Here is a 24,461-nt window from a genome sequence, read left to right on the forward strand (position 1 = left end):
GCCACACTTCATTCTAATTCTAATTGCATAATCACCAAAATAAAATTTCTGTCTACACTTTGCCTCAGCAAAAGTTCATTATTTACTCCTTCTCCTTCTGTACCAGGATGCTTTGTAGGATTATGGCCTTCCATTGGTCAGATTTCATATCCAACCAATGGCCAATACTCAGAAACTGAGATGTGTTCTGTTTCTTGTAATGATTCAGAAGTGTCAACTCAGACTGTTTGGTCAATTTTCCAATCTGGATTGGTACCCATGACAGTGGCATATAAAAAGCACCATTTAAGTGTGGCTGATGCCAGTGCTGCCTAACTGGCACACATGTTGATGGCGCCTAAAAAGCACCATTCAAGCTTGGCTGATACCAGTGCTACCTGATTGGCACATAAAGAAGCATTCAAGTGTCACCAGTGTCAGTGCCGCCTGACTGGCACCCATGCTGGTGGTACGTAAAAAGCACCCACCACACTCTTAGAGTGGTTGACGTTAGGAAGGGCATTCAGCTGTAGAAACTCTGCCAAATCAGATTGGGGCCTGGTGCAGCTTCCTGGCTTATCAGTTGTCAGTCAAACCGTCCAACCCATGCCAGCATGGAAAGTAGGTGTTAAATGATGATGATGATCCTACATACTGTGTTCTCTTATCTGAGGATCCAGCTGAGATGACAGCATGTATTGGTCAGCCTCATGGTCACATAAGATGAGGAAATATTTCACAAAGATGGTAACTATTTGGGACGTTGCTTAGAGGGTTTCCCAGGATGACCCAAGCCATTACCAACAAATGGTGAATGCAGTGATGTGGTGTAAAGGCACCTGCTTCCATACTTGACCTGATATGGTAATTTAAGCTATGAAAGTCTTCTAATTTGAGTAGCCAAAGTTGTGATATCACTTTGATGTACGGTGTAGTGGTTAGCACAGCTGTCTGCCTTGTTGCTAACACAGTGTTCAAATCCCATGGGTGATTTTACAATTTTTTTTCCCATCGTCTTTATTACACACACACACACACACACACACACACACACACACACAGATTGATGATCTTTTTCTGAAAAATTTTCTGAGTCTTTTGAATCTTGGATTAGTTTGGATTTTAACTTGTTATATATATATTTGCATCTATAAAATGAAACAACTTGAGCATGGCTCTATTTATAATTACAAATACAGCTTATTAATATACTTTCAAGGTAGTTTTAAATATATATTATACAGTCTCTTATTAACAAGGGTTTTTCTCTAACACAATACAGTTCTGGATTTTGGAGGTTTTCAAAATGCAAATAATTATTAACCTGTACACACACATGTACACGTGCATGTTGCTGTGGTGTAGCCAGAGAGATAGCCCTGATTGAGTAGCCCTATTTAGGTGGTCAAGCTAAAATCCTTCTGCACCCCACCCCCACTCCTATACATATACAGACACACACACCTTGTTTTTTGTTTTTTCGGGCAGTGTGCAGCCAAGGCCACATTACACAATGTATCCTTCCTTTAATTCAAGGGAGATTTGGCTGCTGTTTCTAGCAAGTGGGGTAACTGCATAAAAGTGTCTCTCTATCCTTCTTTCTGTTTCTACCACCAGGCTATTAGTATCACAGTGCCTAAGTGAAACATTAATATATATGTATGTATATATATAATCATCATCATCATCGTCATTTAACATCCGCCTTCCGTGCTGGCATGAGTTGGATGGTTTGACAGGAGCCAGCCAGGTAGAAGACTACACCAGGCATATGTATTATGTGTGTGTATATATACACACATACATACATGTCCGCGCATATATACATACACATACACATATATATAATCTTTCTTTTGCCATAGTAATTTATATAGATAGACAGATGTATATTATGTATTCTATATATATGTTTATATATATATGTGTATATTATATAAATGGACAGATGTATACAGACACACACATGCATATGTATTATGTGTGTGTGAGCGGGCATATATATGTGTATGTATATATGCATGTGTGTATGTGTATGTGTGTGTATATATATATACACACACACTCATAATTGCATATACAAACACATATATGGAATCCTTCTTTTGCTATAGTAATTTATCATAAATGTGCTTGAGCATTTCCTAAAAGATTATCCTATCTAAATATTTGATAAATTCGCCTAATTCAGCAAACACCGTAGCATTGTTTTTTATCGTTCCATCTTTTGATGTTGACGTTTCCCAGGCAACCACATGTGGCATTACACTGTTGCGAATTCTCTTTTTTCCATTTTCTCTCTGTTAACACTATTCAGTCTCTTAGCCAAGGAAGCCACCAACGGAGGGAAAAGCGATACATTTCAGTGTTTGCTGTAGTAGCTCTTTGGGAGACAATCTTCTGTTGGTTACCTGGTTTAGTTGCATGTAACAAAAGCACCTGGCTACTGATAGTGACTGACTCAGAAAAAGAAATGGTTTTTTTTTTTTTTGTCTTTTAACTATCAATCTCGGAGAATAGAACGGTGCTATATGTTTCTATGTTTGTAGTTCTTCCGCACTTCATAAGTGAATAGCATTGTTATATTTCTTTTATATATTTGTATATGTGTGTGTGTATATGTATATATGTGTGTATGTATATACGTGTGTATACGTATATATGTATGTGTGTTTATGTATATGTGTGTATATGTGTGTGTGTGTGTGTATACACACAAACACATATATAGTAGAGCGTGTGTATATGCAAACATATATATTGTAAAAAGTGTGTGTGTGTGCATGCACATGTGCATAGTATGCTTATGTATGTGTGTGTGTGTGTATGTATATATGTGTGTATATGTATATATGTATGTGTGTTTATGTATATGTGTATTTATATGTGTATATATATATATGTGTGTATACATACACATATAGTACAGAGTGTGTGTATATGCAAACATATATATTGTAAAATGTGTATGTATGACTATACAAGTGTGTGTGTGTGCATGGTATGTTTATGTATATGTGTGTATATATATATTTATATATATATACAATGAAATAGTATTCTATTTCATTATTATTCTGATTGCATTGTTGTCTAACGCTTGTATCTAGTTGTGTTGGTGCAGTCATTAGAATTAGCTTCCATTGTAGTTTAATGTTTTGTGCCTATTTATGGGAAATAAAGAAAATTTATATTTATTACTATGGCAGAATCGGTAGAATGGTGGACTAAATTAATCCATTATCATTGTTAATGATGGACCTTTACATTTCTAAGTTAAGTCCTACTGGTGTCTTCTTGGTTGGTGAGGTGGCTGGGTGGGGGTGGGGGGCTAAAATAATGACCAGAACTGGAAATCTGTTGACTACAACCTTTTTTGTGTCACTGAGCCAAAGTTTACTCTTTTATTACTCTTTTACTTGTTTCAGTCATTTGACTATGGCCATGCTGGAGCACCGCCTTTAGCCGAGCAAATCGACCCCAGGACTTATTCTTTGTAAGCCTAGTACTTATTGTAGCGGGCTCTCTTCTTGCTGAAGCACTAAGTTACGGGGACGTAAACACACCAGCATTGGTTGTCAAGCGATGTTGGGGGGACAAACACAGACACACAAACATATACACACACATACATACATATATATATATATATATATATATATATACATACATACATATATATATATATATATATATATATATATATATATATATATATATATATATATATATATATATATATATATATATACACGACTGGCTTCTTTCAGTTTCCGTCTACCAAATCCACTCACAAGGCTTTGGTCGGCCTGAGGCTATAGTAGAAGACACTTGCCCAAGGTGCCACGCAGAAGGACTGAACCGGGAACCATGTGGTTCGTAAGCAAGCTACTTACCACACAGCCGCTCCTACTTAAATTTTTTTTTTTTTTTTTTTTGTGGTGGTGATAGTACTGGTGGTGGCAGTGCTGGAAAAAGAAGTTGAAGAAGAAGAGGGAAACAGCTGAATTGTTTGAGTGTTGGACAAAAGTGCCTTGTGGCAAATCATCCATCTCTTTAGCTTGCTTTCATCCCTCCACAGTCAGTAGAATAAAGTGCCAGTCACATACTGTCATGATCAGTGTTATTGACCAACACTCTTCCTCTCCTCAGAATTGCTGGTCTTCTGCTGCAAGGTGAAAAGCTGGCAGAGCTGTTAGCATGCTGGACAAAATGGCCAACAACATTTTGCCCATCTGTATGTTCTCACTTCAAATTCTGCCATGGTCAGCTTTGACTTTCATTCTTTCGGGATCGTTAAAATAAGTATCAATTGAACACTGGGGTCAGTGTAATCACCTTACCCCCTTATATGGATTCCGGTAACCTTAGGTGTCCCCAAGCTTTCAGTAGTCTTTCAAGTGCTTAAGACCCTCCTGATAATTTTATCATTATTATTATTATTATATAGACATAGGAGTGACTGTGTGGTAAGTAGCTTGCTTACGAACCACATGGTTCCAGGTTCAGTCCCACTGTGTGGAATCTTGGGCAAGTGTCTTCTACTATAGCCTCTGGCCGACCAAAGCCTTGTGAGTGGATTTGGTAGACGGAAACTGAAAGAAGCCCATTGTATATATATATATATGTGTGTGTGTGTGTGTATATGTTGGTGTGTCTGTGTTTGTCCCTCCCAACATCGCTTGACAACCGATGCTGGTGTGTTTACGTCCCCGTAACCTATGACTGAAAGCTTGGGGAGGAGAAGTAGCAGAATTATTATTATTAAGGCGGTGAGCTGTCAGAATCATTAGCATGCTGGACAAATTACTTAGTGGTATTTTGCCCATCACTACATTCTGTGTTCAAATTCCACCAAGGTCAACTTTGCCTTCCATCCTTTTGGAGTCAATGAAATTAGTACCAGTTATGTACTGGAGTCAATATAATCAACTATTCTCTCCCCCAAAATTTTAGACCTTGTGCCCTTAGTAGAAAGGATTATTATTATTATCATTATTATTATTATTATAATTATTGGTATTGACTTCATCTTAAATCCTTCAGGGTTTATAAAGGAAGTTATAAGGAATTTGTGGTCTTCACTCAGTTAACTGCATCCAATTACTTATAATTCCATGCTAATATTTCAAATATGCAAAACAGCGATCTCATCCAAGGAAAGGTAGAAAGCTAGCAAAATCATTAGCATGCTGAGCAAAATGCTCGGTGACATTTTCATTAGTCTGAGTTCAAATTCTGCCAAAGTCAACTTTGCCTTTCATCCTTTCAAGGTTGATAAAATAAGGACCCATTAAGCACTGGGGTCAATGTAACTGACTTAACCCCTCCCTAAAAATTTCTGGCTTTGGATCAAAATTTGAAACCAGTATTTCAAGCATTGATTTTTAAACATACATCTTATAGCATTTATTGTTATTTCTTTTAGCTATTAATGCTTTGGTCATTCTGAAAATTAAAGTATTTATTTCCGTGTTTACTGCATAATTAGTTGTCTAATAGAAGTGATTAATTCAGTCATTAATTAGAACTGGTAGCAATATTTGATCACAGAGAGTTTAACATGAAAGATAAACGACAAAGGTAATAAGGTGTTTTGTATTAGGATGCAATATGATATTGGTTTCAGAACATGATCTTTAAGATGTCCAGTGTTGCAGCTTTTTAAGCATTCCGTGTGTACCATTATTGCCAGTAATTAAACAATTATTTCTTCTTTTTATAGATATCTATTCGAGAAGCACGAGGACTTCCAGCAGCTCTTTCGAACTTTGTCTTTTGTCAATATTCTTTTTGGGGTCAATTGGAACCAATCGTTGTAGCTCCTTTGGTAAACCCAGAATACTGTGATCCTGATCGAGAAGACGGTGCAACAGTAACTTTCTCCCATACTAAGGTAATTTATGTAGGATTATTATGAATTTTTTTTTTTTTTCATTTGTATTGTCTTTCATATTATCATATCACAAACCCCAATGGAACAGTTTTCAAATTCATTTAGAACAGGGGTTTTCAAACTATTTGACTTGCGGACCCCTTTATATTTCAGGCTTTACCTTAGGGACTCCTTTATAAACGCTTATGAAATGGATACATAAATATTTGCTTAAAATAACATATTTTTACATTTATTTATCTAACAGTATTTAACAAATAGGTTTATTGTCAATTAAAAGATTTTGATTAAAAAACATATATAAAATCAAATTGCCCATAAAAAGTATTTGCTGTCCACGGACCCCCTGTCTTGTCCGCAGACCACAGTTTGAAAACCCCTGATTTAGAACACTACAGCTTCCTTGATAGATTTTGTATCAAATCCATATCTTAACCTTTTGGCATTCGGATTATTCCATCAAATGTAATGCTTATTTCTTCACATTGTTTTAAATTAATGATGCACTATGTCTTAGATTACCACACATTGATTTAATTTTGTGCTGAGCCATGAACTTGATTTCTTGAATCAGGAGTTGTAATATATTAGAACTGTAGGTGACTTAGTGTGTGATGTCCACTGGTGCCTAATGTATGGCAGGCTCATATCCAAGGAAAGCTAAGGTGAAACCAAGACTGTTATTTCTCAGTATCAGCAAGGCCTTTTACTGAGTAGGATTAAGTCAAACAATTGTTTGAACACAACTCTTGTGGATTACATCTTGTATTGGTTTCCTATCTGGGATAATGCAACCATTACTGACATTCATGACTATATTCAAAAGAAAGTAATTTTTCTGATCAGTAATCTCTTTCTATATTTCCTGATTCTGACCCAGTCATTGTATATTCTCATCTTCTCTCTGTCTCTCTCTCTTTCTCTACTGTAACAGTGGACTTTTACAAACATCGGTTTGTTCCTCTTCATGTACTTAGCTTTCTGTTTCTTATTTCCATTGTTACATTTATGTTTTTTAAGCTCCATTGCACATATTACATCCAATCCTTTTGCGAACAGCAACTCTCTGAAAATCCATTCCCACCCCTATCTTCCAACAAAACATTAATGCAGAATTCTTTAAGCACCATACATCCACCTCTACCTCACTCTTCTAATCACATCCTGCTTCCCAGTATTTTTGTCTCATAATTGACAATAAAAGAAAACATTCTGTGTAACATTATTCAAATTTTTCCATAATAAATTTAAATGACTTATTGTATTTTTTTTATATTTTGAAATTTTTAAGTAAAAATAATAAATTTGAAAACATTGTCTTTTGTTGAAAATTAGACATAAAACTGAGAGTTCGGGTGATATGTTGCTAGGAAAACAGATAAACGTACTCCAAATTGAATAATTAGTATACAGTTCTTGTTTAGTTTAATTTTTTTTAATTTGAAACCTTTTAATAGCCTAATTAAAATTCATATCATTTAAGCTTACATAATAATTTCTAAAGTAAAAGGTGGTGGTGATGTCACAAAGAGGTGGACTAGCTGTATTATAGTATTAGGTTTATTATCATACTATTCTGTCTGTAGAATAATTATCATGAGTGTTTCAGATATTGATTCCACTTCGAAAAATCTCTGGATATATATATATATTCATATTTATTCATATGAGATACATATTTGTATCTATGTGAAAAGATATTTAATTATTATTTCTATTTTGTTTCTAGGACTTTAAAGTTTGTGTGACTGAAGAATTCATTGAACATGCCTCCGAAGGAGCCCTTTCCATTGAGGTTTGGGGCCATCGAAGTCCTGGCTTCAGCAACAATAATACCTGGGATCCTGATAACAGGCAAGCTAGATCTCGTTCTTTATTAGACAGGTAAGTTGTAACACCAGTTATTTACTATCTATGTTGTTGTAAAAAAGTAAAGGTGAAGGCATGTGTCCTAGTGATTGAGGTGTTGCCCTCATGATCACAAGATTGTGGTTTCAATTCCTGGACTGGGGACTGCATTGTATTTTTGAATGAAACATTTCATTTCATGTTGCTCTAGCCTGCTAAGCTGTAAATTGGTGGCCCTGCAACAGGCTCATGTCTCTTTTATGGAAATGTTATGATCTTGGTCACTTATGTCACAGAAATCAGGTAACCATCCCCTATGAGTCTCAGGACTCTGGACAGTAATGCCCTGGGACTACCTTACTTATGTTGCTGTAACTTTTCACTATATTCTCAAGTTCATATATGACCAGAATTGATTTTGTTTTTCTTCAGTCCAGAACAAATAAAATATATATATCTTTTATTTATTCTATCTGATTCGGCTATATTCCTGTTTTGGTGTCTTATGCAGAAATCAATTTTTACCTACTAAACACTAAATATTCAATAGATTCTTTCATCTAACATCATCTGTTGACTATTTTCTAGTCAATACTTATTTCTAAATAAATCCTTCTTATCAACATTGTTGGCAATCAACACACAATATGGTGACTAACATTGAATGATATTCTGCAATATTTCCAGAATTTCATAAACTTGGACTGCATTGTTTCAAACTCTGTTCAGACATAAATGTTTTAATCAATATTTTTAATATTCTCTCATATTATTGTTTCACATTCATTAGTAAACAAACTTTTTCCAGTATTTTTTATTTCACAAAATGTACTGGTCTATGCATCCGTATGGATGTAACTTACATAAAAAAAACTTTGAATGAATTAACATATTCAAATGTATCCTTTATAATCAGTAGATTTTATTCTATAAGTGAAAACCGATATGAATTTTTTTTTTCTTTTTTCAATATAAATTATTGAACTAAAATTTATTAGTTTCTTCCCAGTATTGCTTCCTTGTTGTTCCATACCTGATTTTATGTTGGCATAGACCTTATATATTATTATTCAATCTTTCATTCAAAATAACAAAAACAAAAAAGAGTGGAAAGATGCAATGATGGTGTTTGTTTATATATTCAATTGTTCTTTGTTTTTGTTTTTTTAATGAATAGGTGGAATGAGGTAATGCGAAAAATTGAATTCTGGGTTGAAGTTCATGAACTTAATGAACAGGGAGAATATACTCCAGTTGAAGTTGTGCCGAAGCCAGAAGTGCCTTCTGCTGGAGTCTTTCAACTTCGACAGGTAAAACAACTTGCATTTTGTTATAAATTTCATTTGTTTATTTGTTTCTGTTATCTCCATGTTTTCCATGTTTCTGTTATCTCCATGTTTATACATGGACCAGACAAATACTTATTACTTAGTATTTATTTTTAAGTCTGGTACTTAATTTAACAGTCACTCTTGCCAAACTGCTAAGGTATTGGGGACAGAAACAGACTGGCATTGGTTGTCAAGCGACAGTGGAGGACAAAGATGCAGACACACACACATACACATACACGATGGGTTTCCACACAGTTTCTGTCAAACAAATCCACACAAGACATTGATTGGTCCTGTGCTATAGTAGAAGACTCTTGCTCAAGATGCCACACAATGAGATTGAATCCAAAACAAGGTGGTTGCAAACCAAGTTCTTGAATCACACAGCCATGCCATTGTCTAGTAATGTAACAGATTTTTCCTGTTACATTTGTAGTTATTTTGGCGAAGGAGTAGCTGGGTGGTAAGTAGCTTGCTTACGAACCACATGGTTCCGGGTTCAGTCCCGCTGCATGGCACCTTGGGCAAGTGTCTTCTACTATAGCCTCAGGCCGACCAAAGCCTTGTGAGTGGATTTGGTAGACGGAAACTGAAAGAAGCCCGTCGTATATATGTATATATATATATATATATGTATGTGTGTGTGTGTCTGTGCTTGTCCCCCCCCCCAACATCGCTTGACAACCGATGCTGGTGTGTTTACATCCCCATAACTTAGCGGTTTGGCAAAAGAGGCTGATAGAATAAGTACTAGGCTTAGAAAAGAATAAGTCCTAGGGTCGATTTGCTTGACTAAAGGCAGTGCTCCAGCATGGCCACAGTCAAATGACTGAACCAAGTAAAAGAGTATACCTTTTACTGACAGTGAGCTAGCAGAAAAAAATGGAGCACCAAACTGAATTCCTTTAATCCTTTAGTGCTTCAGCCAGCCATATTTGGCCCAAATATTCTACTTGTTTTATGTTCAAGCTGGCTAGATCTGACCTCTCTCACCTAGCCTGCAATGTCATTTTAAAAATAATGAATCACATCACCAAACTCTTGAATCTACAAGATAATTCATGATAAATTCAAAACAACGAATAAATGAGCATTACATTGGACAGAATAATCTGATTGCTAAAGGGTTAAAGTCGTCAACTTCAACCCTGCACCTTTTCAAGTTCAAATCTTACCAGCCACAACATTTCTCTCTTATAAAATGTCAGTATATGAAATAAATATACGTATTGTAGTGGACTTGATTCAATTGATTATATCTTCCTCTTTCAAACAATTGGCTTACTGCCTAATCAAAAGAATATATAATATTACATTGTGATCAAATATTAATGAAACCAAAAACATTGATAGATTAATGTTACATGAGTGCAAGAGACAGCTTGAAAGACTCTAAAATAGAAGAAACAGTGAGAGGTTTCACATTAGGAAGGTGGTATATTTACTATATCATTGTAAGGAATTAACAAGATGTAATGATAGAGGTTTCAAACCCTGTAGCTCTCGGCATTTAATAGGAGGTGGGAATTAAAACATGACACTTTTTCAGTTTGTTATTAAAACAAGAGACTGAGTGATACTGATTATGTATTCTTAATGAAGTTGTTAATGAAATATAACTGATTAATAACAAGTAATTTAAATTAGTTCTTGTTGATTTACGTTACAAGACCTTTTTTTTTTTTGGAGCAGGGTGATGGTTGTATATATGTTTTATTTTTTACTTGTTTCTGTCATTGGAGTGTGGCCTTGCTGGGGCATTGCTTTGAAGGTTTTAGTCAAACAGATTAACCCCAGTACTTATTTTTTAAGTCTGGTAGTTTTGCAGATCTGCTAAGTTAATGGGATGTAAATAAACCAACACCAGGTGTCAAGTGGGTGGGAGGACAAACAAAAATGCACATACACACAAGCTTTCTTCCACGTAGTTTCCATTGACCAAATTCACTCCAAAGATATTGGTCAGCCCAGGGAACTGAACCCAACACTACAAGTTTGCAAAGCCAACTTCTTAACCACACAGCCATATAAGAATAGAAGTTGGTTCATAGTGTTATCATTAGAATTTGCTTCATTGACATCTTTGAATTAAAAATCATTGTCATCATCATTGTTTTACATCCGTTCTTTCCTTTTTGCCTGGGTTGGATGAGTCTATTCCAGTACAGCATCTTGTTAAATGGTGCAGACATTTGCTCTCTGATACACACACCACAGTGAAAATGGCCAATCTTTGTTTCTTTACATATCATGTTCATAGATCTGGATGTCTTTTCTATTGCTAACCACTTTACAGTATACACTGGGTGCATTTTATCATGTCACTGTCCTTCATCATTTTTGTTTCCATGTATATCATGTTTATATAATGTTAATGTTATATTCAGAAAGATTTGTCTAGTAAAAGCTAGAATATATAAAGCTAGAGAGATGCAAGAGTATTTAGTATCAATGGTTCACTAAAATGTTATAAAATCTACATATGAATATGTAGTCTTCATATGTCTATTCTTGTTACTTTATTTTTTCTATCCTCCTACTTGACACTGGTGTTGATTTGAAGTGAAAAAAAAAAACTAGACTGAATTGCATAAAATGATGTTATGGCTTAAATGTCCCATTAAAATATTCAGAATTCTCGAAGAACTAGTGAGAGGAATTCAGTATTTTGTTGAAAAGATTTCAGCTTAAACAGGAAATGTCACATTGTGATAGATTATTCCTTAAACTTGAAATTAATGAAATGAAAATTTCACCTAAATTTTATTCCCGATAAAAGATTGGGCAAGTTAATTAGAATACCAAAAGTATTGATGTAAATAGTTTCAAATTTATACTTCAAATATTCAAAGTTCATTTTCAGAGTTTTAGTTTTGGCTGTTACATTAAGTTATGTGTGCATAAAAATATATATAACACCTGTGCTGGTGCTACATATAAGGCACTGGTGCTGGTGTCCTGTAAAAAGCACCTGTACTGATGCCACATATAAGGCACTGGTGCTGGTGTCCTGTAAAAAGCACCCAGCACACTATGTAAAGTGGTTGGCATTAGGAAAAGCATCTAGGCATAGAAACAATGCCAAACAGACAATTGAATCCTGGTGCAGATCTCTAGTTTGCCAGCTCCTGTCAAACTTGCCAACCCATGCCAACATGCAAAACAGACATTAAAAGATGACAATGATGATGTTTTTTTATATATATATATATATATATATATATATATATGTGTGTGTGTGTGTGTATTATATATATACATACATATATGTATATTGCACCATTCAAGTGTGGTCGATGCCAGTGCTGCCTCACTGGCTCTCATGGCGGTGGCACGTAAAAAACACCATTCAAGCATGATCGTTGCCAGTGCCGCCTGACTAGCCCTCATGCCAGTGGCAGGTAAAAGACACCCACTACACTCTCAGAGTTGTTGGCATTAGGAAGAGCATCCAGTTGTAGAAACCTTGCCAGAACAGATTGGAAACTGGTGCAGCCTCCTGGCTTGCCAGTCCTCAGTCAAACTGCCCAACCCATGCCAGCATGGAAAACGGACATTAAAAGATGATGATGATGATGATCTATATGAGTTCTCTATTGCATTCAGTGGTTCTTGTGTTGCTAATGTATGGTGCTGAGAAATCGTTCAATCCATCAACAAAAAGTTTTCATTTTTAATACAATTCAAATTCAACTTGTTTTTTTCCAACCTCTAATGTAATAGTTACTGTTACAAACACTGCTGCAATGTTTATATAACTGAATTTAGCAGAATTTCAATTATTTTTTAATGGAAAAAATCCTGTAGTGTTTGTATGTAGCGAAACGTAACAAAAGATTGTTTTGTACGTGTAAAATGAAAGATATATATTCTCACAGCAAATATTTAATGATTGAAATTATTAACATTTGGTGGAATAATGTAGAAATAAGTGAGTTTTAAGCAAACCTTCATTTTCATTTTTCTAAGTGGTTGCTAAATAAAATTTAAGTCATGAAACTGAAAAATCATATAACCACTCTCAGTAATGACTGGATTTATAATCATGCTTAGAATTGGTTGGTCTGAAGGATTATTAATATTTTTAGTTATTTATGTATTTTATTTCAGTTTTATACCAAATTTAAGATCCATGCCAAATAGACATAAATTATCTTGCAGAATAAGAATATTTATGTGAAGTAACTTACCAATAAGTACTGTTTTTGTGTATCCTATAAATAGGATTATGGAAAGTGTGATGACACTGAATGAAAAAATAACAAGAACTAATCTACCAGAACCATGGCCACATAAATCCTATTACATTGAACACTTCTTTAACCATTTTCTTCTTATATTTCTGTTAAAACACACTTTAAGGCGGTGAGCTGGCAGAGTTGTTAGCATGCCAGGCAAAATGCTTAGCAGTATTTTATCCGTCGTTACATTCTGAGTTCAAATTCCACTGAGATCGACTTTGCCTTTAATCCCTTTCAGGTGCAATAAAATAAGTACCAGTAGAACACTGGAGTTGATGTAATCAACATACTTCCTCCCTCACCCCTGAAATTGCTGGCCTTGTGCCAAAATTTGAGACCAATATCTCTGTTAAAACATACTATCTTTGTTTCAATTAATTTCGAAAATGAGGAAGAATTTGGTAAAATAAGTTTATCATTAATTTGGTGTTTGGAACATTAATTAACATGAAGTTTTGATGGGTGGTTTTAATGTAAATCGCCTTAAAACATAAAGTTGGTGTCATAGAACCAAAGGTGGTCTTAGGCAATCGGTATCAAAAGAGTTAAAGCAGTTTTTCATATAAATTTTTGTAATATTACTTTTTACTAAGAACATTATAATGGAAGTTGAACACTTGATAATAAAATTATTTTTAACCATTTGATAAACATTGCTTTTCTCAAACTGTTTATAGCAGCCAGTATTTTGTTAAATTGTGAAAGAATTTCTAAGTTTGATATCCATAATCAGTTTGTTAATGTCTCAGATACAAAATATTTTCAGATTTATTTTCTTTATTATTCTATTTTATTTGTTGCAGCAGTATTTTAGACATTATTAGCACTATGAGTAAATTCTTAACTTCACTACATTATATACTAACCTTTACTCTTCTGTATTCTTCTTCATACCTACACTGGTTTATAAAACACACACAGCACTGATTTATTTGAAACGGAAATATTGTACCTTACTATATAAATTAGAACTTACTAAAAATACTGTTTATAGCTGAAATTCTATTTCTAGGATTCACTGAATATGGTATCAATTGAGAATTATTTGATTGAATTCTTATAGTTCCTGTTCAGTAGCCTGGCTAATTTGATTTCAATATATATTCTAGTTGTTGTGTCCGTAAGCAATTTCAATACAATTATTCTGTTTATGGGCTATGTTTATGAGATACTTTAATAAATTCAATTTTGCACCAACAAAGAAATTTCACTTTTCCAAAAACTAGTGAAATAGAGAACAAGGGACAGAGAGTAGATCTACTTCTTGTTTTATTTTAGATCCTTTAAAAAAATTAAATTCTAATGTATGTTCCAGAATGTTGGACAGTATTTCTGGATACTTATTTATCAGAGAAATGCTGTCAGCTATGTTTAAACTTAAACATTTTTTCAAAAAAATATTGTATTCAGCTTATTTCAATTACCTATCTAATTTCAGTGTTGTTTTGAAAGTATTAAATATTGATTAGTAATTAGCTGTAATTTTATCCTGTATTTTAGATATCCAACTACTTTTTTTGTTTTGTTTCTTTTTTCCTAAATTTCGATTACTGTTCTTTTCAATATGGCTATTTCATTTCTTTTGTTTTCATTGAATTCAAAAATATTTACAATTTAATTTACAGCAAAAATTTGAATGTAATATATATATATATATATATATATATATATATATATATATATATATATATATATAGAGAGAGAGAGAGAGAGAGAGAGAGAGAGAGAGAGAGAGAGAGATTGTAAACAATACCTTTTCAACTTCAAGCTAGTTATTTTGTAGACACTTTGGCTAGAAGAATGAATTTAGGCCACAATATACTCTACATAGCTACTTTTATGGATGACTTACTCTCCCAGCTAGTTGCTAGATATAATTTCATGGAACTTTCTGCAAAATATTTCTGTGGCACTGGGCCAATGAAATGTTTTGCAAATCATTATTGGATTGGAAGTGAATTTCGCAATTTCCTTGATAATTTCACAAACAACTTCCTCACAGAAAGTTTCATACACATTTCAATTATAGAGGAGTTTGGACAATATTACTTCTTTTATTGGTGTTTAGATGGCTGATGAAAACATCGTACAGTTATTTTCTGGTTTTAATATAAAGCTTGTTATTTCAGCTTTTAGTATTACAATTATAAACTTAAGAAAAATGATTTATTATGTCACAACCTAATAAGCAAATTTTGAAACAAAAATATTTCTGAAGAAAATATGAATATGTAATCAAGGATTTATGTGTGTTAGGAAATTATATGTCAATAAAGAAATGTCTGAAATTCATTGAAACCCATTGATAATGGTTTCTGATTTAGGCATACAGCCAGAAATTTTGAGGGGAGGGGGTAAATCAATACCATCGACCTCAATATTTCACTGGTACTTATTTTAACAACACTGAAAGGATGAATAGTAACGATGATCCAGCATTTTTTGTACTCTGATAACGAGATTATAGAATACAAATTATTTAAACCTTTTGGTACCAACCCACCTGAGACCATTCCAGGTTCAATGATGCAAACTTTCTGTTTTGAAATAGTGAAGGTGCATGGCTCAGTGGTTAGAGCATTGGGTTCACAATCATGAGGTAGTGAGTTCAATTCCTGGACCAGGCTGTGTGTTGTGTTGTTGAGCAAGACATTTTGTTTCACATTAGTCCAGTTCACTCAGCTGTAGAAATGAGTTGCGACGTCACTGGTGCCAAACTGTATCAGTCTTTGCCTTTCCTCAGAGAGGGGAGGCTGGTATGCATGGGTGACTGCTGATTTTCCATAAACAACCTTGCCCAGACTTGTACCTCAGAGGATAACTTTCTAGATGCAATCTTATGGTCATTCATGACTGAAAGGGATTTCTTACTCTTTCACATTACCATATTAATTAATGTTCCAAAACCCATTTTGATAATGACAAAATTATTTTTTAATTAATTCTTCATTATTTTCAAAATTTATTGAAACTAAAGTAGTGTATTTCAAGAGAAATATGGTAACAAAAGAGTTAAAGAATCCATACAGGATGGTCAAAGATTGAAGAAATGATTTTTTTTTTTTTTTAAGAAATTAGTTTTATTTAATTTTTTAAGGGAATCATCTGTTGTTCTCTTTGTACAGGGTCACTCCAGACGTGTGATGGTTCGTGTAAAACCAGTGGCCAATTCTGGAACCTTACCACTGATCTGCGAATCTATTGTCTCTATTTCGATTGGATGTATTTGTGTCCGCTCTAAGCTACAAAAAGGCTTAGATAGCTACCAAGAAGAAGACCTCAATTTACTTGGAGAGCGTTGGTCTGATGCTCTAATGCGACGCAAGGCTTACCTTGCTGAACAGTTTCAGAAGCTTATTAACAAACAAGGTAACCATATTTTTTTTATCTCAATTAGAATTCTTCACTTTCAGTGTTGTTGTCTTTATCTTTTACCTTTTACTTGTTTTAGTCATTAGGGGCACCACCTTGAAGAATTTTAGTCAAATGAATCAACCCCAGTACTTTTTTTTATACTTTTAAGCTTGGAACTCAGTCTCTTTTGCCAGAACACTAAGTTACAGAAATGTAAATACACCAACACCAGTTGTCAAATGGTGATGGAAGATAAATACAGACGCAAAGACATGCACACACAGACACACACATTATTATTGTTATTATTATTATTATTATTATCATTATTAAACAGTTCAACAATGGCTTAGCCAGCCAAAACTTCAAAGTCACTGTCAACAACATTCTTGTATAAGAATAGTAAATTTATATTCTACAGAAGTATCCAGTAACCTATCAGATTAATGTAAAATTGTTTTTATTATAACTGAACATAAAAATAGATATTAATATATATATATATATATATATATATATATTAATGTTTATATATACACGACTGGCTTCTTTCAGTTTCTGTCTACTAAATCCACTAACAAGTTTTTGATCAGCCCGAGGCTATAGCAAAAGATACTTGCCCAAGGTGCCACACAGTGGGACTGAACCCGGACACATGTGGTTGGGATGCAGACTTCTTACCACATAGCCATATCTCTTTACAAAAAGACAATAAATAAATACAGTCTTCATTTATACATGCATCTAATGTGAAATCCAACTACTTTCTCAAGTTTTATAAATAAATTCTGCTTACTGTTCATTTCAATGAGATTTTTCCCTTTGATATTTTATCTGTATGATGAAGTGTAATTATGTGTTTAATACACTTTAGTTTCACCTAACTAAATCATACATCAAGTGTAAGATTTAGTTTAGCCAAGCATTAAACCGAACATTCTCTCATGAATAATTCAACACTGTGTGTCGTTGTGAAAGGTTTCCAATGTCTTGAGGTTGTATAACTGGAACAAACCAACAAAGTATCCTTAAGTATTTTTGAGATTAAATAGAAATGAGACTTCACACCTAAGCATCATTAATTCTGATCTATGACTTCTAAGAAAAGCAGTAAGTCAAATCATGGTTTTCTTTGTTTTGGTCTATAATGTCAGTGTAAGTGGATGGAATAATTTTATAAAACTGTTTGTATTATGTTAGTCCAAATTTACTTTTAACTCATTTGTGATTATATTTTTAACAAATAGATTGCTTAATTGCGTCAATTAATCTTCAATATAATCATCACCTCCACCATTGTTTTTTTGTCCATTTTTTTCCAAACTGGTAATAATTAGACAAAAATTTATTGAGACAGGTTTTCCAGGGCAAGATGCCCTTCCTGTTTCCAACCTTTGTTTTTCCAAGTTTGGTATTTTCCCCCCATTAGTGAAATGTCTTGCCCCACAGAACATCTTTTCACTGGAGAAAGAAGACAGCATTTTTTAGTCAAACAGTGACCTGCCAAATTAACACTAACACACACACACACACACACACACACACACGCACACACGCACACTCACACACACATACACAGAAATGAGCTGATCATTTCATGATTATGATACATCCTCTAGAGGTGGAGATAATTTTAATAAAGCAAGAATTTATGTTATATGGTATTTGATGTACCTGTATTTGTGGTGTGTATGTATGCATATAAATATATATGTTTAACGGTTGCAGTCCGATAATTTCTTAGCTAGCCAAAACTTCAAAGTCACTGTCGATAATATTCTTGTCTTAGAATAATAAATTTATGCTCTACAAAAATATAGAGTAACCGTTCAGATTAATGTGAAACTTGTTTTTATTATAAATGGACATAAAAACACACACACACACAGGGAAAGCTTCCTTGCAATCTCCATCTACCAATTTCACACTCAAAGCATTGACAGATGCCACCAGCCCATAGTGTCACATTGTGGAACTGAACTCAAAACCACATGGTTGCCAAGTTGCAAAGTGAACATCATAACCAGACAGCCATGTCTACGATATATTGTGTTGTTGTGCAACTGAAATAATCTCATATTATTATTCATGTTATAATGAGATTTTAATTGAGATTTTAATTTAAATATGAATGTTAATATTAAAAGGTTAATTGTTGTCCTATATTTGATAATCTCTCTCATAATGTTGATTCCCTGCTTTATGTCAATTAAAGTAATTTGATGATAAAAATCTTCAAGTTAAATATTCATTCCTTCTCAGATATTAGCTTTGGACAATGATATAGATTATTAGTATGGATTTAATCTGATACATCACATTTCAGATATAAGTATTGGCTTCAGCCATTTTACTAGATTCATTACTCATTAGGTAGCTAATTGTTTAGACAAAATCTCCGTATTAAAATAATATCAAAAGAATTGCCAAACTGCGACTTTCACTTATCATGCAAATTAAAATGTTGCCGCTATCAATATGAATACTACTGGCACTCAATGTTTCAAATGTCTAAATGTTTAATTAATGTTAGAAATAAACCTATCAATACATTTTAATTATGTTAATTACAGATATAGATGTCTTCTTCATATCAGTATCATTGATCAATATTTGTGCCAATGACTGGTGAGAAATAATCAATATAATACTATCTTTGTATCCTTCCCTATAAAATTATCAGTGAAGTTAGTGCATCAGTTTAAAGCCATATTGACAGAATTGAATGTGTAATGTCATTTGGTATTTCTGTTAATTTCTTGAAGTATCAGCCTTATTAACTTACTGAAAATTAGTACCCGTTCTTATGTGAATGGCAACAAAGGAATTTTGACAAACAGACAACTGAATGCTTGTTTAACCAACACATTAAAAAAACGATTGATTAGTTAGTTGGTTATGTATTTAACCAATTGACTAACAATAAAGAAGCGGGATTGAACCTGTGTGCATGTGTTGTTTTTTATTGGCATAATGACTCTCCCAAGACACAGCAAAATTTATTTCAACACATGATTTCACATCAAGAATCTTGCAAACCAAATACAAAATGGAAGTTTAGAAATGTTGCTGCTGTTTAACTCTGCTCTTCCCCACACCTGTATGTGGAAAATGCAGGGCCTAATGGTTAGGGTGTTAGGCTCGTGATCAGGATGTCATAGGTTCGGTTTTGAGCATGGTTTTTTTTTTTTTGTTGTGTCTTTGAGCAAGGTAACTCATTTCTCATTGCTTTGATTTACTAAGCTGAAACTAGTACCAGCCGAGTGCTGCTATAACCCCCACCCACAAGCCTCATGCTGTCACATCTTTGATGCCAAGGATGAGAGGGCCAAGATGATGTCTATGCCAGCTTGCAACTATACAGGTACCTAAAACTGTTGGTGAAAGCCTGCTGGCAAGTCTTACTTTCTTGCAAGTGACACGATTTGTTTAGGCCCAGGTCAACCCTGATTGAGCAGACTATGATCAACAGTGCACCAACCATGACTATCTTGCCTTTTTAGAAATATATTTTTTTTAGATAACACAAAATATCATTAACACAACCATTCTTTATTCGGGTAGTATGATTTGAGGAAGATTTGGCTGTTGTTTCTAGCAGATCTCATGACTAAGTAATGTCTCCCTCATTGGCTTCTATCAGAATAATTTTTTTCTCTCCTGGCATAGTCTTTTATTTTATCCTTTTTCAGTTCTAAAGCAATTGGCAGATTACCAAATTATATCTGGAACAAAATCACATGAAAATACAAGGCTCTAATTGCTTCTCTTTCATTTGTCAAACCCACACCAAAATGGAAGATGGACATTAAAAGAAGATAATGAGGAGAGGGAGGAGGAGGATGACTCTTATTTTTTTGTCCTTTGACCATAAAAATTTTCATAGTTTTAATCTTTTACTAGTTTCAGTTATTGGAATTAGATGCCAGGACACCACCCATAAGGGTTTCATAGTTTTATCAACCCTAGTACTTCGTCTGGTGCCCATGATTGGCCCACTAGAAAGTTGTAACTAACAATATCAATACTGACAAAATGTTATTTAGAATATATAAAAAAAATAAGGGGTATATTTCAGAGGTGAAATAACTGAGATACAGGTGATTGTAGGGATGATTTAAGGATGAAATATGTATTGTATGGACTTGAACAATTCATTAGTCGGAAGAATTGGAGGCAGTAGTGGTCATTGTCCTAATAATAGAAGTGAGAGGAGGAGGAGACAGCGGTACCTCCGTAGTTTTATGATTGTAGCGTATATTGTTTAATAAATGGATTTATCTTCTCTGTATGTCCCATCTCCCACTATTACTCAGAACCACCATAGTGTTAGTTCAGTTAGTGAAAACAAACAACATTGTATTTCTCAACTATCTCCTGATTGTTTATAAGTCTTTGAGAAAAATAAAGACCCGTACTGGTGTGTGTGTGTGTGTAAGTGTATGTGTGTGTGGTAAACTAGATAATAGTGTACGCATAATCAATATTCACCATTATCTTTTGTTTTTACCTTGTTTTTCTTTTGTAAGAATTGTACTGTTAGCATTATTGCTATTGACTGAAAAATACCTTTTTCATAATCAAATAATGTATGAGCGAGCACTCACTTAAATTTGCAACCACTTTTTTTTTTCTAATCAATTGAATACAACCTGTGCATTTCTATTACAAGTGAGTGTCAACAAAACTGAAACAGCCCAACACTTCAACCACTGGCTAATTTTCTAACACTTACGGTTATCTAATAACTTTAATAGTCTCTAGTCATATGGTGTAAAATTCCACCACAGGTCATCTATATTTCATTAAAGAAATGTTTCAACTAAAATTATATTTGTTTTATGTATACACTCTAATATAAAGTGGTAGCTCTTTGTTTTGTTCTTCTCTGTTAAGCTTTCCAAGATAATGTACCTTTTTTCCCCAGAGGCATACAATATGTTGCTGGTAGTGGAATTACAACTCATAACCTTCGAGTTCAATTGTCCGGTGTCTTTGTTACAGAACAATTATTTTATGTAAACTTCATAACATTGCTTTAATGTCCTCTTGACTCCATGAATAAAATAGTTGCATGCTGTACAATGATAGTTGTATAAAATTAAAGTTATAACCTTAGAGCTGGAGAATTGTGAAGTTTGTAGTCCATTATTGCTGTGCTATATCCAGAATAAATGCTCTGAAATCTCCTGCTTCATCTCGGATTTGGCTGGCTGGTGCTGAGCTAGATGTATATTGATGAAGAATTGCTGTTTAATAATGTCAAAGTGATAAGATCAAATCAATGCAAGGAATTATTTTACACTTTACACACATATACTCAGACACCATACATACATATACAAGAATATTCCTACATGGAAAACAATATGTCCGCAAGAAGCAGTACCATTAGGTTATAGCAATAAATAACCCTAAATCTGAAGAAGCTGTCATTAAATGGCCTTTTATGTTCTCTTAAGTTCTTTTTATAAGTCACTAACATGGAAGAATATTTCTTACTCTAATGATTAAGTTTGTTTCCACGTTGATTGCTATTGGAAAGCTCTGTGTGTGTGTGCAAGTGTGATGTCTTAGTGTCTTAAAGTAGTATAATCCTGCTGAATAGCTCTGTACGTATGGTGTTTCTACCACCTGACAGTGAAAGTACTGGGCAATATGCTTTTCACTATTTAGTTACAACCCAATTTATGTTCTAAGTTCAAACCCCACTGAGATCTACTTTGCCTTTCATCTATCCTGGGGGTTAGTAAAATAATTATTCAAGTACTGTAGTCTATATTATTGACAATTCCCCTGCCCCCCAGATTTCAGGCCTTGTGCCTACATTAAAAACTTGCATTAATACTCAATGTAAAATGATTGGTTGTATTCTTTAACTTTTTCTAACAGGAATAGCAATATAATAAATTTCTTGTAGAATCGTTATATGTATCTGTTAAGCTCATATTTAATTTCTTAACTACATAGTTATATTTAATGTAATAACTATGTGGGAAAATTTAATGACATACCATTTTTCAGACATTAGGAAAATAGCACATTAGAATTCAAAAATTTAAATAAAAACCAGACTTTGCAGAAACTGGTGATGATCTGACTCAAGAAAAAACCATTTCTAAAATTTCTAAAATCATTTCTAAAAGACTCTCATTGGAGAGAAAATGTTATTTTTTTAAATGTTTATGGTGGCTCTGAGACTATTTTCTATACAAACTTAACCAAATTCGACAACTTGAGTTCAATTCAACTTACTTCCTGTACAGTGTATTGTTTACATTTGGGGAACTGTTTTAAAAAAAACTAAAATATTGTGTCTAGCAATACTGCTGTTGGTATCTCTACTGCTATTGCAATGGTTCTGGTCTTCTGAAATAGCATGCTTGTTCCCATCCTCATCAATAGACTTGTCTTTCATCCTCATTTCTCCAGTGTTTTCCCTCAACCACCAATTTTATGTTACTAGATCCTCAACTTCAGGAACTCTCCTTCAGCACTCACATTTTCCCTACTACCACAAAAAAAAAACATCCAGTACATTCCATAAATTGGTTGGCATTATGAAGGGCATCCTGCTGTAAAATCTATGCCAAAGCAGAAAGTCAAGCACAATGCAGCCCTCTCGTTTGTTGGTTTCTGTTGAATTGTTCAACCCATGCCAGCATGGAAAAAGGACATTAAATGATGTTGGTGCATTATCCCTACAGAAATTCCAACTGAACATCAATAGCATCAAACTTACTAATGAGGAAAGGGCTGCAAAGACTGTGTGGCATCAGTCTATTGCCTTGAACTAAATAATTAGAAAAATAAAAGTAATTTTCTCTTTCTTTTTTTTTTTTTGTTGGGGGAGGGAGTTCTCAGTGTTTCAAGTTGTATGGATGTATGAGAACTTGAAGGTTAATGTTCCATTTTTTTAAAAATCATATTTCAGATAAGAATGAAGCTGAAGTCGACCGAGAGACATCTCTAGTTGAACAATGGATTGGACTTACTGAAGAAAGAAACGCTGTGCTGGTCCCTGCTGCTGGAAGTGGCATACCAGGGGCACCAGCTGACAGGTAAATAATTTCATCCATCTCTGAAAGAAAACAGTATTGTAGTACCATTGATGCAACACTGTCACTAAGTCCTGAAATCAAGACCATGATCTTCTGATCACGAGTGCAGTGCCCTACCTACTAGGCCATGTGCCTTTGGTGATAAAACCCACAGAATTTTTCTCCTTATTTCAGTTTGAAATTGTAATTTCTGATGGTTTTGTAATGTATACGTAACTATATTTGTAACCATTAACTTCTATGTAATTATTTTAAATATTGTGTGTGAAATAGCTTGTAGTAACCGAAGGTTAACACACTCTTATTCATCTATATTCACTCTGTAAGTAAACTTCCCAGCATTTTCTAATAACAAGCTCATTACAAACATTATCATGCGCTCACTTCTCACAACATCTTAAATCATGAAGTACTATGAAATATATATATATATATAGTGATGGTGTTTTTTCATTTTTTGTTTCTTGCTTTTTTTCCCCCCAATAATCTCTTTTATAATTCTAAGCTTTGTGTTTACTTTATATACTTAAATGTTGAAAATATGACTAGTGATACTATAAAAAATATTTACAATTTACGCTATAGTTTGCACTACAGTATTTTGGCTGGTCTTGAATTTGCTATTCAGTATTTCAATTCATCTTCATATATTAGTCCACACTTTTAAATGACATTTGATTGACAATTTCATTGATACTTAAATCATTATGAGTTTATTCATACTTAAATAACCCAGTTGTAATTTATG

At 33.8% G+C, this 24,461-nt stretch overlaps 1 protein-coding gene across 50 annotated transcripts in view; it reads left to right on the forward strand.

Moving 5' to 3' along the window:
- The window catches only part of LOC106881370 (kinesin-like protein KIF13A), a 692,738-nt gene that overhangs the window by 597,745 nt on the left and 70,532 nt on the right, over positions 1 to 24,461 (forward strand). For all 50 annotated transcript variants that reach the window (XM_089350407.1, XM_089350417.1, XM_089350419.1 and 47 more), the window contains 5 exons: positions 5,705 to 5,875; positions 7,605 to 7,759; positions 8,901 to 9,033; positions 16,424 to 16,667; positions 23,587 to 23,713. In XM_089350407.1, the coding sequence (XP_089206533.1) occupies positions 5,705 to 5,875; positions 7,605 to 7,759; positions 8,901 to 9,033; positions 16,424 to 16,667; positions 23,587 to 23,713 (830 nt within the window). The remainder of the gene's footprint in view (positions 1 to 5,704; positions 5,876 to 7,604; positions 7,760 to 8,900; positions 9,034 to 16,423; positions 16,668 to 23,586; positions 23,714 to 24,461) is intronic.

This window comes from Octopus bimaculoides, chromosome 4 (genome assembly GCF_046866305.1).
Source record: "Octopus bimaculoides isolate indiv1 chromosome 4, ASM4686630v1, whole genome shotgun sequence".
NCBI classification, from domain to species: Eukaryota; Metazoa; Mollusca; class Cephalopoda; order Octopoda; family Octopodidae; genus Octopus; species Octopus bimaculoides.